The 17,915-nt window shown below is 46.6% G+C and overlaps 1 protein-coding gene across 1 annotated transcript; it reads left to right on the top strand.

The window, feature by feature from the left end:
- The first annotated feature begins 3,101 nt into the window (after positions 1–3,101).
- LOC123071229 (protein DECREASED SIZE EXCLUSION LIMIT 1) lies at positions 3,102–17,426 on the top strand. The gene is made up of 13 exons (XM_044494744.1): positions 3,102–3,287; positions 3,419–3,481; positions 3,572–3,640; positions 4,124–4,180; positions 5,174–5,373; positions 5,684–5,739; positions 5,871–5,964; positions 6,591–6,657; positions 8,992–9,074; positions 14,233–14,324; positions 15,223–15,329; positions 16,681–16,744; positions 17,123–17,426. Exons 1-13 carry the CDS (start codon positions 3,163–3,165, stop codon positions 17,258–17,260), a joined length of 1,215 nt encoding a protein of 404 aa, XP_044350679.1. The 5' UTR covers positions 3,102–3,162; the 3' UTR covers positions 17,261–17,426.
- The last annotated feature ends 489 nt before the right edge of the window (positions 17,427–17,915 follow it).

Raw genomic sequence — 17,915 nt, 5'->3', positions numbered from 1 at the left:
CAGTACTAATGGTACCATTAGTGTCGGTTCGAACGGCTATGCATTAATGCCGGTTTGTTTTGAAGCTTTAGTACCGGTTCGTGCCACGAACCGGTACTAAAGGGGTGGTGGCAGGCTGACGTCGGGCTGGGGCCCCGCGATCACCTTTAGTACCGGTTCGTGGCACAAACCGGTACTAAAGGGCTAACCTTTAGTACCAGTTCGTGCCACAAACCGGTACTAAAGGAGTTTGACCTATAGTCCCGGTTGGAGACACAAACCGGGACTATAGGGCAATTTTCAAACTCTAACCCCCCCCCCCCCGGTGTATCGCCATTTCAGTTTTGAAAATACAAAAGAAAATGATAAAAATTTCAAAAAATAAAATTCTTCGAGATGTAGTTATATTACTACATCTACTAGTTAGGAAAATTAAAAAACTTAAATTTAGACATGTTTTGCAAAAAGTGTAGGGAAAATGTAAAACGGCTATAACTTCTGCATACGATGTCGAAAAAAAACGTATAATATATCAAAAAATTCAGCATGAAAATCCGCATCCGATTTTGACAGCCTATGGCTTGTTTGCATTTTTTTAGAATCCTCAAATTCCAAAAGGAAATAAAGATATGCTCAAATTTCAGTTCTTTTTATTTTGGTTAAATCTGGTCAAACTATGGTCAAACTACTTATTCAAGAAGTATTGATGTTGTTACATAATTATTCAAGAATATTAGTGTTACTAAATAATTATTTCAATTTTTTGAATTTTGGTCAACTATGGTCAAACTATGGTCAAACTTATTCAAGAAATATTAGTGTTACTAACTATTTTTTAGAATAATAGTTCCAAACTCAAACGGTGAAACGTGTGACCTAATGCTCAAGCTAAACTGCTGAGGGTTAATAGGATTGACAGCTTACATTTGTTAGGAAAACAACAAGTGCAGACTTGGAAAGTAGGGGGAATAGAACTCCGAAGTTAAGCGTGCTCAGGCTAGGGGAGTGAGATGATGGGTGACCGGCCGGGAAGTTAGACGATTTGGAATGAGTGATCCACACTTGAGCAGTTAAAAGGGGTGATTAGAGACTAAATCATCAAATAATTCAGAAAATTGAAAATAAAAAAAATCAATTTTTTTTACATTTTTTTAAAAAAATAATTCAAAAAAAAACCTTTAGTACCGATTGGTAACACCAACCGGTACAAAAGGTCCCCCGTACCACAGCGCGAGCTCACACCACGTGGTGGGCCTTTAGTGGCGGTTCGTGTCGAACCGGTACTAAAGGGGGGGGGGGGCTTTAGTCTCCATCCTTTAGTGCCGGTTGCAGAACCGGCACTAAAGGCTCTTACGAACCGGTTTTAAAGCTCCAGTTTCTACTAGTGTATGCTTGTCTCGATGATGACATTGGTAGTTCAGTCTAGAAAAAAAGGGTGTGTTCTCATATGTTATGGGCCAATAGATAAGAGTCGTTGATATATGCTATGTCCAACGCTAGATGCAACGACGCATATGCCCAAACACACCCTTAGGTGGCGTTTGGTTCACGTGCAAGGTTACCTGGCTAAGAATATCCTTAACCAGGTGTTGGGGATAGCCAATTTTGGTTGCTTGGTTGTGAGGGATTAGGTGAGTTGGATAACCATATTATTTTTGTTTGGTAGGGAGGATAGATGTGGCTAAAGACAGCCATTTGTGTGTTTGGTTGAGAGGATGAAAGAATGGATGATTGTTGCACACGCCATTTTGTTTGAGGTGGTAAGATTACCCCTATGATATGTAATTTTAGCACCATACATATATATCAAATATGGGTCCAACTTTGATTTCGAAATTTAGAAGTAAACTTCAACATCACAACATACATATATATCAATTTTTTTACATTTTTTTAAAAAAATAATTTAAAAAAAAACCTTTAGTACCGATTGGTAACACCAACCGGTACAAAAGGTCCCCCGTACCACAGCGCGAGCTCACACCACGTGGTGGGCCTTTAGTGGCGGTTCGTGTCGAACCGGTACTAAAGGGGGGGGGCTTTAGTCTCCATCCTTTAGTGCCGGTTGCAGAACCGGCACTAAAGGCTCTTACGAACCGGTTTTAAAGCTCCAGTTTCTACTAGTGTATGCTTGTCTCGATGATGACATTGGTAGTTCAGTCTAGAAAAAAAGGGTGTGTTCTCATATGTTATGGGCCAATAGATAAGAGCCGTTGATATATGCTATGTCCAACGCTAGATGCAACGACGCATATGCCCAAACACACCCTTAGGTGGCGTTTGGTTCACGTGCAAGGTTACCTGGCTAAGAATATCCTTAACCAGGTGTTGGGGATAGCCAATTTTGGTTGCTTGGTTGTAAGGGATTAGGTGAGTTGGATAACCATATTATTTTGTTTGGTAGGGAGGATAGATGTGGCTAAAGACAGCCATTTGTGTGTTTGGTTGAGAGGATGAAAGAATGGATGATTGTTGCACACGCCATTTTGTTTGAGGTGGTAAGATTACCCCTATGATATGTAATTTTAGCACCATACATATATATCAAATATGGGTCCAACTTTGATTTCGAAATTTAGAAGTAAACTTCAACATCACAGACTAACATAACATGTCAACAACAATAATTTTGAAAATAGGAATTAAGGTGTAACTTCATAATCCAACAACATAGACAAGTAGCAACTATACATAACAAACTAGTGTGCATGAGATGATGATATGAAAGAGCACACCATCATATCTAAGTTATACAATCCATAGTTCATAGTTTTGTTGACAAAGGTGTGTTTGTTTAGCAATGTATCTGGTGCACCCGCATTTGTGGTGTTACTGGTGCACCGGATGCCATAGAGTATTTTAAAAAATCTGAAAAAATTCTAGCATGTTAACGCCATAGAAATGTACGATGCCACAAAATTTCATATAAAAATTTGAAATACTTTTAAGATACAAAAAAAATAAATTTGACATCAGTGTGATAATGGACCAAATCTAAAGCCCAAGTTATGTTATGTACTATTTGGTGTCGAATTTGTCATTTTTATTTTTCAAGTTATGTTTTAAATTTTGACTTGAAATTGCTCTGGTGCACCAGATATTTTTCCGTGTTTGGGTGTAGGCGTCGAGCGCTGGACATGACACAACTGCTTTCTCTGACTGTCTCGCACTTCGCCGAGCGACATGGCCAGCGACCGGGAGAGGCCGCGCCGCCGTCCGTCGCCGGACCCTGTGGCGGTGCTCCGGGGCCACCGCGCCGCCGTCAGCGACGCCTGCTTCCACCACGCCCTCCCTCTCCTCTTCTCGGGGTAAACTTCCTCCCAACCCCTACACCCCTCTCTGGTCGCCCGTATCATCAGCCGCTTGCCATGAACCCTTTTGAATGTGACTCTGCTGTGCTTTGATGCTTGGTTCATGGTCTCTGCTTTTCCTCCACCAGCGCGGCTGACGGGGATCTCAGGGTCTGGGACACGGCGAGCCACCGCACAGTCTCCTCCATCTGGTAAGCCTGCTGCTTCTTCAGACTGCAGCGGCGGGTGTGGTTCGGTTTCGAGTGGTTGGGTGTGATAGCGTGTGATTCTGCAATCTGCAGGGCTCATGGCGGCGCGGCTGGGGTGTATTCAATCGCTGCTGGCGCCGGACTTGGGAACACAATCATTAGGTGATGAGTGAATTGGGGTGAATTCTGTCAGGAGTGCTGGTTATTGGATATCTCAAACTTAGCTTATCATGTTGCTAGATAAGAAATTCCAGTACCATAACTAGTATAACCATGTCAGAGCTATATTTGAAACAGTGTTGGTGAACCCATTTCAGGACTGTGGTTATAGTTGCTGAGCATGGCTTTGGGGAAAACTATATATGCCTGAACCATCTAAGTGCATTCTAACCTCTATATAACTTTTTCTGCATTGTTGAATGTAGATGGAAGAGATTTCCTTTGAGCATATTTCTTTCCAGTGGTGATCTTTTGTTGAATTTTGATCAATATCTATGTTTTTGATATTGACTATACATGCTTGAACCGTCTAAGTGCCTTTTAACTTGTACACAGCTTTTATTGCATCGTAGAATTTGGAAGTAAGAGATTTCCTGTGTGGGCTTATTTTGATCCTCAATATCTATGCTTTTGATTTTGGCACAGCCAGGGAAGAGATGGTTTGTGCAAAGGCTGGGCAATTGAGGAAGCTGGGCTCTCACGGTATGACTTTCTGCATCTGCAGTCACAAGATGCCAAGGGTTGTCATATTTCCTTTTCTGAAAGAAAGTTGATAACTGTTTACATCAAACATAAGCTAGGGCACAATCAATCAGGAATAGGCTCCCGCTTAGTCGCTTACTTAAATGCAATGAAATACACATGCACATAATCTTTCAAATATTACAAATCGAACATTCCAGGATGAATTGAAAAGAAGTCTTTATTTAGTAATTACAAGACAGCTTCTGTCCCTGAAGGCAGAACAATTATCATTCCTGATGTTCACTCTCTGCAAATTGTATTCTATAACTGCCCTTTGGCCACCAGAAAATACAGCTGCTTATTTAGATTTAGGGCTAGGGGCGGGGCAAAATAATATAGCTGGGTAGGAGTGTAATAAGTATCGCATCATACTAGGGTTCCTTATCTAATATGTTGAAAGTTTCTTTCACTACCAAGGTCAGATAATCAGTAATGCTATCGATTTTATGGTCAAACTAAATGCTAGCACCCGCAATATGAGTTAGCAATGAGCAAAATCTAGATATGTTCTGAGTACCCTTTCATAGAATTAAGCTATTCATGTTATCTGGTAGTATTTCGTCCTGATTATAGCTTGAAAGCACAAGTCTTATGGTGCTTTCCTGTTTTTTGACGGATGTTACATTGTTATAAACTTGTAATATGATACTTTTAAGTCCAAATGTGTAAGGCCCTCATCCGTAAACTGTAGTGGCAACATTTTGAAGAACTTCTAAACAACCAGGTGATTTGTAGAACCTAGAATTATTCTTTTCTTATAAATATGTCTGAACTCAACTATGAATGACCTGGACGCGTGGACACTTGTGATTTATTTTAGGAGATAAGACAATACGTAAAGTGTTCATGTGGAAATCTGGAAGAATATATACTTTTTAGCAGGCTTTGTGGCCCGTGCGTGTTCTATGAATCTCTGTGGAATTTATAAATCTATTATTTGTGCTTATGCAGGAGGCCCATATTTACAATCAAAACAAGTGCATACCATTTCTGTAAGATGTCACTGGTTAAGGTTCCATGTTCTGCACATGGCACACAAACCAGCTTGAGTGGCTCAAATAGTGGCACTGAGCCGCAAAGAGTACCTACCGAAGATAATACAGGATCAGATGGTGTAAATCTTGCAGAAGGAACACAAGAATATGAACAAGGTAATGTGCGACCATTTTCGAATCCCATCACGTTTAAAAGCAGCAATATCCTCTGAATCCTACATGAGATGTATTAACTAGTGACTTATTATGGAAGTGTAAGCTTTTCGGTAATGGACAAATAAATAGCAATTTCATTCATTTATGTAGAGGAAAGGAAAGACTGCAAAGGAAATGGCGTAATATAACACTTTGTTGACTTTCAAATGTCACATCGTTTAGAAGAAGGATGTACTGTATGTGTCTGATAATTTCTTGTTTAGACAAGCATGCTATCTCTGCATTGTTGACTTTATTATGTATTTGCTAGGCAGTTCCTTGGATGGACAAAATATATTGGCAATCGCTGGTCAAGAATCTTCTGAGGTTAGTTCCAAACTATGTTATCTTTTCACTAACTTAAGATCAATATATAAACTGAGAGGCAATTTCCGATGTTGTTATACTTCTTTTGTTGTCACTGCTTTCATGTTGAAACTTCAAAACAAAACCTACAGGTTGAACTTTGGGACATTGAAAATTCAAGGAAGATAATGTGTTTGCCCCAAAGATGTAGTGCTAATATGACAGGTCACCTTACCAAGAAAAAAGGTTTGTCCTCACTCTTCACCACTCCAGCTATAGTTGTTTGTTTTTGTTCAACAATATACGATGGTGGGTTGTACCTAGTATATGTATCCGGTGGTAACTTCTCGCTTAGTAGAACCGTGAACTATTTAGACTTGACATCAGAGTAGCCTCCACCATTTTTGTTGTTTTAATTTTTTGTCTACCAGACCTAGAGTGTTTGGTTTGAGAATTGTCCCTCTTGGCCTAGATCCAGCAGCTCCACCTACATGGTCTGTTGATTCATTGTTCAGTTTTCATGGGAGAAAGTTATAATTGCATGCCTTTATCTGAGATATGTACACTTTGCAATTTGACTGACCTCTCTGGTACCACGAATGCAAGGAATATATGTGATATAGGACCAATCCTTCTTCCATGGCATGAGACTCTCTGGCATCTTGTTTATTTATATTTCTTGTGCTGTCGTAGTTTTCTTGTTGTTATTACAAGGTATAATGCATGGCTTTACAACTATATTGAATTAAAATAATAGTCTTTATCTGCAGGACTGCAATAAAAATCCCTTTTAATTGTTCTGTGTCATTTGTTTTTCCTGACTATTTATGCTTTTGAGTAATCGTTGAAAACTGTAATTCTGTTGTTTGTAGGTCTATGCATGGCTGTGCAAGCTTTCATCCCGTGTGAATCTGGAGGCTATGTTAATATTTTATCAAGGTATCCAGATCAAGTTTCCAAAAACCCAATATGTTTGTAACTAATATTGCAAGATATTTTTATATGCCATGGCCTAGTGGAGTATCTGAACAAAAACTATTAAGCTCTTTTCAGTTTTAAAAACTATTGAGCTCTTTCTTAGGTCAATTGTAGCAAATGGCTTAAATATGAATCTGGTCCTTTTATCAGACCCATGCCCTCTTTTATCCTCTGGCCTCTGTCATTTGTTTGGGAGTTGTGGCTAAGTGTTATGGAATAATCACACATAATAAAAAATGTCATAAGCTGAACACATCTCATGTTTTATCTGGATAGTAACAATCACGTGGAATGGAAATGGTATTCAAATGCTTAGCATGGTTATATTGCACATGAATCATCTTTCCACTCACACATTTGGGAGAATGATGTAAGATAGTTTTTTTCGAGAAAACGCAAATGGCTTTTGCGTTTCATTGCATTGGAAAGAGAGGGAATTTACATCCTCCTAGGAGGCAGGTTTTACATAGCCGTCAGGGGCTCAGTGAACATCCCACGATGATGGCAAAACGACCCTGAGCCCTTGAGCTCCGGCCTTTGCCCAACATCTGGCCTCGTCCTTGATCGAGTCAACAAGCTCATTGAGCGAGGGGCTAACATGGTCAAAAATGCACGCGTTCCTGTGCTTCCAGGTCATCCACGGCACCAAGAGCGCCACGGATTTCAGCGCCTTGCGTTGAGTGGGTGGCGTGAACTCCTTCGCGCGCAGCCACCAGTCCATAAGCGAATCATCGTGCTCGGGCGTTGGTGCCGGCAAACGCAGCCAGGATAGGACCTCATGCCATGTCTGCCTGGTAAATGGACAGGTGAGCATCAGGTGCCTGATCGTCTCCGGTTCCTGGTCACACAGCAAGCACCGAGGGTGATGCTGCAGGCCGCGGCGCGCGAGCCGTTCGGCTGTCCAGCAACGATCTTGGCAAGCCAACCAGTGGAAGAACTTCACTCTAGGAGGTGCCCAGGTCCTCCAAATGAGCTTCCAGGAGTGGCAGCCCATCGCTCCCTGGAAGGTTGCCCGGTAGCATGACTTGGCCGTGTATGTGCCATTGGTGGTCCAGCTCCAAAGCAGCTTGTCCGGCTCGTTGGACAACTCGACGTGCTGCACCAAGTGCCAGAGCTTCAGGTACTGGACAGCTCGATGTAAGATAGTTTATCTCCCCTCTATGGCAGAAGTTATACTAGATCAAATTCTTATTGCGAGTGTAGTGATGGTGTTATGTGAAGTGTACAGATGACTATATGCAGCATACAGATTTGTTCCTGCTTCACAATGTTAACCATAACCATTGTTGTGTGTATTCCATGGGGCATGTGCAGCACATAGTAAAATGATATTGTTGATGCATATTCACTCGATTAGCTCACATGTAAAGATTTCAACTGTGAGTGTATGCCACTTACACAATTGAATTGATTCTGTTGTGAAGCAACAAAGCAACTTTATCTTACAAATAAAATCCATTAACTGAAGCGAGTATGCTTCAAGGGTTCAAGCATTTAGTATCATGGCATGAGTTTTTGACTAGTCACATTATGAACTGTAGTGATATCTCAATATAATCTCATCTCAATAGTTGGTACCTAAATATGGTAAATTGATCTCTAGTACTTGATAGGCTAAACAGTCCCATAGTATGCTTCTGGGGCAGGTTAAAGCGAGTTCGATAATTTTTTCAGAATGAAAAAAAAAATTCTCAGCCTTTTTGCATGCACGCTGGGTGTTCTCACGGGAATTTCATTTTCAAAATTCAAACAATATGTCATTTTCAACCCTCAACTACTGCTGAAGTTCATTTTTCAACCTTGAATTCTGAAACCGGTTGCTTCTAACTTTAAACTGTCGAATCAGTTTATTTTACGCCCTTGACCCTAACCCAAACGGTTGTGCTGGCAGAGATGACACGTGGCATCACTTTTACACTCAACTTAAAATATAGAAATCAGGATTCTTTAACTCTTTAGGAAATTTGGCAAATAGTTTTTTTTTCAGATTAACTGTTGATTCTTTTTCAGTTTGACTATCAGGAAAAAACTTTATAGGAAATTCAGGATTTTATATTGACTATTAGAAAAAGTTTAGCTACATGTCATCTGTGGAGTATTGAATCCGCCTTTTCTTATTGAGTTTTGACTATTTATGACTTTTTAAAAAGTTCATAATTTTTCAACGGGATAGGGCCAAGGGAGTGAATAAAACTGATTCAAGAGTTTAAGGTTAAAAACAACCAGTTTGAGGGTTCAAGGTTGAGAAGTGTATGTGTTCATTTTATTAATAAACATCGCTTTTACGGCCACCAGTTATGAAGATGGAAGCACTCTCTGGTGGGATGTGCGGAAGCCTGGGTCACCTTTATCTTCAGTGAAATATCATTTGGAATCAGGTCTCATGCTACACCCAGTTTTAATTCAATTGTGTAACCTGCCATTTTCAAGAGTAGTTAATGTTTATCTTCCTTTGATGGAATGAAACAACATATGATCTGTCATGTGGGGCACGTCTTACAGACGTGGGCCGCGCGGCCAGGAGCAGCCGACGGCCGCATCAGGCAAGGCGCAGGCTGGACAGGAGTCCTGATCCGGGCACATTAGTTCCTAGACTAGTTTATTTCGTATAGGTTTCTAGTTTGTTATTAGCCCATGGGGCCTTTATATATCAGATAGTTAGCACCCTTTAGGGATAAGCAATAAAGTTATTTCCTTCTATCTTCCCCTCCCGCATCATAGAGCAGCCAGGCAAAAACCCTAGCGCTCCTATCCACCGCGACTACGAACTACGTAGTCGAGGTCCTGCTGTCTTGGGCACCGAGGCCCTTGACAACTTGGTATCAGGTTCCAGGCGATCCTCCTCCTCGTCCACGCTCCATCCGCCGGCCGCTTTCCCCCCTGTGTCCGCGCCCAGCTCCCCGACATCGCCACAATCCGCTGCCGCCTCGGTCACTTCCGGCATGGCAGAACCGACCACCGCAGATCTGGCTAAGATGATCGAGGCCTTGACGGCCACGGTGATGTCCCTGCAGTCGTCCGTCACCGCACTCCAGAAGGACAAGTCCTCCTCTTCGTCCAGCGCTGCCGCCGCCCATGATGGGCAGCACCACAATGATCGGCCGCCCAGGTTCCAGAAGATGGACTTCCCCAAGTTCGACGGCAAGTCTGATCCGCTCGCCTTCATCAACAGATGCGAGTCCTTCTTCCATCAACAACGGATCGCCGAGGAGGAGAAGGTGTGGATGGCGTCCTACAATCTCGAGGGTCCTGCCCAACTATGGTATATGCAGGTCCAGCGCGACGAGGGCACACCTCCGTGGCGCCGCTTCTCCGAGCTGCTCAATCTCCGCTTCGGGCCACCGCTGCGCGCTAACCCGCTGGGCGAACTAATGGCGTGCAAACGCACGACGTCCGTCGTCGACTTCCAGGAGCGGTTTGAGGCACTCCTTCCCCGGGCAGGCACCTTATCCGAGACACAGAAAGTGCAGATCTTCACCGCGGGACTCCAGCCACCCCTCAGCCTCGACGTGGAGATCCATAACCCACAGTCCCTCGCCGTCGCCATGAGCCTCGCCCGCAAATTGGAGCTGCGCGACCAGTGCGCGCTTTCCGCCGCGCCACCGGTGCGTTTTCCACAGAAGGGCATCCTGCCAACACCAGGACCACGCCTCGCGCCCCCCGCTCCGGCCCCACCAGCCGCACCTCAGCAGGGCCACAATCTGCCGGACGGACGCCCAATCAAGCGTCTCTCCCAGACAGAGATGGAGGAACGCCGTCGCCTGGGCCTTTGCTTCAACTGTAACGAGAAGTTTGGCAGGGGCCACAACCGCGTGTGCCAGCGCATCTTTCTCCTCGACTTAGCGCCGGACGACGACGACGACGACGCGGCCTCCGCCACTGATGATGCATCGCGGGCCGACCCTCAAATCTCGCTCCACGCGATCGCCGGCGTGCGCACGAGTGAAACCATGCAGATGCAGATTACTCTCGGACGTGTCTCCCTCCTCGCCCTGATCGATTCAGGCTCCACCCACAACTTCATCACCGAAGAGGCGGCCGCTCGTGCTACGTTACCGCCCCCCACCACAGAGAAGATGCGCGTCACGGTGGCCAACGGCGAGCGCGTTCCGTGCCAGGGCGCGTACCGCGTCGTGCCCTTCCGCATCGGCCACGAGGAGTTCGCGGAGGATTTCCTCGCCTTGCCGCTCGCGGGCTACGACATCGTCCTGGGCACGCAGTGGCTGGCGTCGCTCGGACCGATCCTGTGGGATTTCCGAGCCCTCTCCATGACATTCTGGCGGCGGGGCCATCGGGTGTGCTGGCACGGCATTGCAGGACCGGACGGGCCAGCCCTAAAATCATGCAGCGGCCGCGACTTCCTGGACGCCATCATCACCGAGTTCGACGGCATCTTCGCCGACCCCTCCGGCGTGCCACCGCCCCGCAGCCGCGATCACGGCATCACCCTGCTACCTGGTTCCGCCCCGGTGGCCGTCCGTCCGTATCGATACCCGGCCGCGCACAAGGACGAGCTGGAGCGTCAGTGCGCCGCCATGCTCGCCCAAGGTATCATCCGTGCGAGTTGTTCCGCATTCTCGTCCCCGGTACTGCTGGTCCGCAAGGCCGACGGGTCCTGGCGCTTCTGCATCGATTATCGCGCCCTGAACGCCATTACTGTCAAGAATGCGTTCCCGATTCCGGTGGTGGACGAACTCCTCGACGAGCTACGGCACGCTCGTTTCTTCACCAAGCTCGATTTACGTTCCGGCTACCACCAGGTGCGGATGCGTGCGGAGGACATCCCGAAGACAGCTTTCCGTACTCATGACGGCCTCTACGAGTTTCTGGTGATGCCGTTCGGACTCTGCAACGCGCCGGCCACGTTCCAGGCCCTCATGAATGATCTGCTGCGGCCATACCTGCGCCGTTTTGTTCTCGTCTTCTTTGACGACATCCTCATTTTCAGCGAGACATGGGCTGACCATCTCCGACATGTGCGCACCGTCTTCACGGTCCTGCACCAGCACCGGCTCTTCGTCAAGCGCTCCAAATGCGCGTTCGCCGTTGAATCAATCGCATACCTGGGTCACACCATCTCCGCTGCAGGCGTGGCCATGGATCCGGAAAAGGTGCAGGCAGTAGCGGACTGGCCGCAACCACGCTCGGCGCGCGCGGTTCGGGGCTTTCTCGGCCTTGCGGGGTACTACCGCAAGTTTGTCAAGGACTTTGGCGTGGTTGCCGCGCCCCTGACGGCCCTCCTTCGCAAGGATGGTTTCTCTTGGTCGCCGGAGGCGGCAGCAGCTTTTACCACCCTCAAGACGGCAATCACCACGGCTCCCGTCCTCGCGTTACCGGATTTTACACGGCCGTTCATCGTCGAGTGTGACGCATCGACGTACGGTTTCGGGGCCGTCCTTCTTCAGGACCACCACCCGGTGGCTTTCTTTAGCCGGCCAGCCGCGCCACGTCACCGTTCCCTGGCAGCGTATGAACGGGAACTCATCGGCCTGGTGCTCGCGATTCGCCATTGGAGGCCGTACCTATGGGGGCGTCAATTTGTGGTAAAAACGGATCATTACAGCCTCAAATTTCTGCTTGACCAGCGTTTGGCCACCATCCCGCAGCATCATTGGGTTGGCAAACTCCTGGGATTCGACTTTACGGTGGAGTACAAGGCAGGTAGTACCAACACGGTGGCGGATGCACTTTCCCGCCGTGACACGGAGGAGACGACGATCATGGCGGTCTCAGGGCCTCGTTTCGACTTCATCAATCGCCTCCGGCAAGCGACGTCCACTGATCCGGCGCTCGTCGCACTGCGGGAGGATATCACGGCAGGTGCGCGGCAACAGCCTTGGGCGCTCTCCGACGGCCTCGTTACTTTCAACGGCCGCCTCTACATTCCGCCGTCATCCCCGCTACTCCAGGAGATTCTCAGTGCCGTGCACGATGATGGGCATGAAGGCGTCCTGCGCACATTGCATCGTCTCCGCCGCGATTTCCACGCACCTAACCTTCGCAAGACGGTGCAGGAGTACATCCGCACTTGCGGTACTTGCCAGCGGTACAAGTCCGAGCACTTGCACCCCGCTGGGCTGCTACTGCCGCTGCCGGTACCCACGGGCGTGTGGACTGACATCGGCATCGACTTCGTGGAAGCGCTTCCTCGAGTAGGCGGGAAGTCTGTCATCCTCACCGTGGTGGATCGCTTCAGCAAGTATTGCCATTTTGTGGCGTTAGCCCACCCATACACGGCAGAGTCAGTGGCACAGGTGTTCTTCGCTGAGGTTGTTCGTCTCCATGGCGTGCCGCAGTCCATGGTCTCTGACCGCGACCCCGTCTTCACCTCCGCTTTTTGGCAAGAGCTCATGCGCCTCACGGGGACAAAGCTGCACATGACGTCAGCATTTCACCCGCAGTCGGATGGTCAAACGGAGGCTGCTAACAAGATCATTGTGATGTATTTACGGTGTCTTACCGGGGATCGTCCCAAGCAGTGGCTCCGGTGGCTTCCCTGGGCTGAGTACATATACAACACCGCCTACCAGACAGCAACCCAAGAGACTCCGTTCAAGCTTGTGTATGGCCGTGACCCTCCCACTATTCGCTCTTACGAGCCCGGCGACACACGGGTGGCTGCAGTGGCCAGGAGCATGGCTGAGCGCGACGAACTTATCGAGGACGTCCGCTATCGTCTACAACAGGCACAGGCGGTCTATAAGTCCTACTACGACAGACGTCATCGGGACATTCGGCATGAGGTGGGCGATTGGGTTTGGCTTCGCCTTCGACAGCGCGCCGCGTCCTCTCTCAACTTGCCAACCAGGGGCAAGCTCAAGCCACGATTCTATGGGCCGTACCGCATTTCAGAAGTGATCAACGACGTGGCATACCGTCTTGAGCTTCCGGCACGCTCGCGCCTCCATGACGTGTTCCACGTGGGCCTCCTCAAGAAGTTCTTCGGCATTCCTCCAACTACACCGCCGGGATTGCCTTCGATCCACAACGGGGCGGCTGTTCCAGAACCAGAGCGCGTGACTCGTGCGCGCCTAGCACGCGGCGTTCGCCAGCTACTCGTCCACTGGAAGGGTGAAGCAGCTTCGTCAGCTACATGGGAGGATCTTGACAGTTTCGTCGAGCGCTACCCCGCTTTTCAGCTCGAGGACGAGCTGCTCGTCGAGGGGGGGAGAGATGTCATGTGGGGCACGTCTTACAGACGTGGGCCGCGCGGCCAGGAGCAGCCGACGGCCGCATCAGGCAAGGCGCAGGCTGGACAGGAGTCCTGATCCGGGCACATTAGTTCCTAGACTAGTTTATTTCGTATAGGTTTCTAGTTTGTTATTAGCCCATGGGGCCTTTATATATCAGATAGTTAGCACCCTTTAGGGATAAGCAATAAAGTTATTTCCTTCTATCTTCCCCTCCCGCATCATAGAGCAGCCAGGCAAAAACCCTAGCGCTCCTATCCACCGCGACTACGAACTACGTAGTCGAGGTTCTGCTGTCTTGGGCACCGAGGCCCTTGACATGATCTAATAAGATGCACGTGTGCAGCTTTATCCATTGCTATTGATGGTTTATGCACCGGTGGGATCTCAGGAGGTGCTGATAATAAAGTAGCCATGTTTGCCCTTGATCATCAGCAGGTGTGACATCAATTATTCTATGTTCTGTTTACTGCTATATAAGATATCTCTATCATGAAAATGCATGCTGTAAGTGCAAGTCTTGGTTATATACTTGTAGTAGCTGACAAACCCGAGTTCACTCTGTAATCTGTATTCTTTGCATATTCTAAGTTATGTCACTCTCTCAGTACAGTTTTAGTAATATTCTCAAGTATATCCTGACAGAATCATACATCCCGAAAGTGCTTCTAACAATTTATGATTACGCTAGAGACATGGAAGAACTGAGATGTGATTCCTGTGCGAAGGATTAGTAGGCAATACACTATCAATTAGGGATCGAGTCCTGACTGCCTGCTACTTGTAGAGATAATAACAAAATGTTTTGATCCCCGGAAATTGGAAGGGTAGAAAACAACGTCGGCAGCCTTCTATCGTTATCTGGAGTGTGAAATTTTCATCTAGGTGAGGAAAACAAAAGGAAAAACATGTTTTTAAAGTTATCTCAGGATATCTTTGCATTCATCAATTCTATGTAAAAATTGATGCCTCGATGTTATGTATTATATCCTCTTTTCGGAAGGTTGATGAGTGCTTGCATCCAAAATGACAGCTAAGTTGAATGTCAGTTTATCAGTTTTTCGTCCCTGGATATTAGCCCAGATTTGGAGCAATATGTCCATGTGATAATTCATACATGTGGTGCTAACTAGTTTACACAGTAAGAAAATCGAGCATCTCTCTATGATCTACTTCATAATTCAGACTCAATTGCTCGACATGTCAACTACTTGTGTGATTGTAATTTTTGCATTCGTTTCATCACAAGCATTACCTGTATTGGAGTGGTTGCAATTTCATTTAGGAATCAAGAAAACTGAAATTCTTAACCGAAATGTAGCTGTCTTGATTACAGGGCACGTTTTCTCTCAGGAATATGATAGAAATTGAGCGACCCGGTATAGCGGGTATAGCGATTCGGCCAGACAACAAGATTGCAGCAACTGCTGGTTGGGATCACAGGTTTGTTCCCCCATTCTTAGCTTTTATCGCTGACCAGGGATGCTAATGTAACCTTTTCTAGCGGCTTAGTGGATCTGATTGCCTGAGTCAATAACTGCATCTGATTTGAATATAGGACTGTTTATTGGTAGATTATAGATATACTTGAATGGAATCGAAAGTAAATTAATCAGATGGATGTCTCATGATTTCCATGGTGGACTAGGCGATCACAACTCCCATGCTTCGGCTCCCTGGCAGAATCAATCAGTGGAGTCTCACATATACCATGAGTCTCACCTACACCCTGAGTCTCACGTACAGCATGAGTATCACCTGTACCCTGAGTCTCACCTCCATGGTGAATCTCACATATAGTGCAGGGTTGCAGTTCAGATTCTTGTCACACTTCCACTACCGAAGGCTTGAGCACCGCCAGTATTTCTGGAAACACTTCTTTTATTCAATTTCTAGTTTTGAACTGAAAAGGGTGGTGTTTGTCACTACGCCAGAGGCAAAGTGTGTGTCACTAAGAACTAAACCATAAAAAACATTAGCCTGTAAAAGGGGTTCTTCATGTAGTTTCTTTTACTTTCCAAACATAGCCTGTAAAAGGGGTTCTCCATGTCAAACACGCGATCGCCTAGAAATACATAAAACAAAAGATACATTCAATCATAGTATCACCTGTATAATGTAGTATCACCCAGGAAACCAGTATGACCCTAATATCATAATCATAGTATCAGCAGGACAATATGCTTAGCATCTGGCTCCATCCCCTAACTCTCAATGCTTGCCAGCTCCGCTGTGTCTTATTCAAAATTGGTGTTCCACACCACGAGTAGCAGAGCAAAAACAATGTCTTCATTTATCGTCTACATGCAAGCCATGTAGTGGAGTAGAACAACATGTATGAGATACAATATTATTAAGTTTATGAAAAAAATGTGTATAGTCTTATCCAAACTCAACGGCTTTGTGAAGGGTATCCTGCTGGACTAGGCACTGCGCCGCGAGTGCGACCTCCATGTAGACCACCGTTGGTTAGCAAAGCTGATTTACTGATAGCTGATTATGTCGCGGCAACACCAGTTGTCCCTGATTACCAAACTGATTTAATGCTGGCTGATTAAGTGACACTTGCGTGCCCTCTGAGGGGGAAGTGCAAGACAGAGATTAGACGTCACATCCTGTAGGTGACAATAGAATAGGTGCAGAACAGAAAATAGGCAGAGCATTATGTGCACAGAATAGGAGTTGTTGGACAAGGAGTAGGCGATGCCTGCAGGACAAGCATGCTTCTAGTTGTTTATCTGAGTTTGTAATCCTTGCATTTGTGTAATCTTTCAAGTGTTTTACATCGTTGCAGGATTCGAGTGTATAACTACAATAAAGGAAATGCTCTAGCGGTTCTAAAGTATCACAGCGCTACGGTATGCAGCTTCGATCAACTAAGTGCTTTTGGCATTTCCATTTTGCATCTAGGGTCCCTCGATCAGTCCAAAATGTCAATTTCAGTCCTCCTGTTTACTTTAATTGGAATATGGGTCATGAGATCGATAATCAGCTCAATTACTTCCTTACTACTCCCTCCGTTCCTAAATATTTGTCTTTCTAGATATTTTAACAAGTGACTACATACGGAGTAAAATGAGTGAATCTACACTCTAAAATATGTCTATATACATCCGTATGTAGTAGTCTATTTGAAACCTCTAGAAAGACAAATATTTAGGAACGGAGGGAGTACAACTTGGTCAAATTCTGCTTGATGTGTAGTTTAACTTACATGCTTCTTTTTTTGCTGGCAGTGTGCCGCGGTGACTTTCTCACATGACTGCAAACTGTTGGCCTCATGCTCGGCGGACACCACGGTTGCGCTATGGGAGCTGTATCCTCCGAAGACACCCAGCAAAGTTCTCATCGCAACAGAGGAGGTTGAGAGATAGAATCTGATCATGGTGTCAGATGATCATGATATATGTTACTTGGTGGAAAATCATATTTATAGGCTTCAATAGATCGTGCGTGATTGTAATTTTTATTACCTCTGTTGTTCTTTGTACTGCCATGATTGAAAATGAATAGGTTAGAAGTTTCTCGGAAAAAAAAGCTCCAGTGCAACGGCATTGAAGAAGGCGGACACGCTGTCCGTGCCCTGCTGCTGCTCCTCCTCCAATGTGGCGCCGGAGGAGAAGTACTCCTTGGCTGCCTCCATCAACGCCAACGCCACCTCCACCGCCGACGCAGCTCCTCCTTTGTTCTTGTCATCGTGGACGGCGGGCACCGCGGGGGCGAGGAGGGTGCCGTCGAAGGGCGCCTCGCAGAAGGCCATCTTGGCCACGAACCTGTCCATGCCGGCGGCCGCCATCGCTCGGTCGGCCTCCTCTGGCTTAGTCTGATGCGACGAGATCAAAGCCAATGCTTGCGGTGTTGGTTGGACGGACGGAGGGTTCGCGTAGGTAGGTGCTTGTAGCAAGCGCGGCCGCGGCGGTGAAGTTCGTGTGTTCGAGTTCGTCTCTGGCTCGGACGGGATTAAGCGGGAAACCGGGAGGCCGAGAGCGTGAGGAAGCTGGAGTCAGTCGTTGTATGTGACGCATATTG

The sequence above is a fragment of the Triticum aestivum genome, chromosome 3B (assembly GCF_018294505.1).
Source record: "Triticum aestivum cultivar Chinese Spring chromosome 3B, IWGSC CS RefSeq v2.1, whole genome shotgun sequence".
Lineage (NCBI taxonomy): Eukaryota > Viridiplantae > Streptophyta > Magnoliopsida > Poales > Poaceae > Triticum > Triticum aestivum.
Note: the sequence above shows the minus strand (reverse complement) of the source record. Positions and strands in the feature narration are given on the sequence as shown.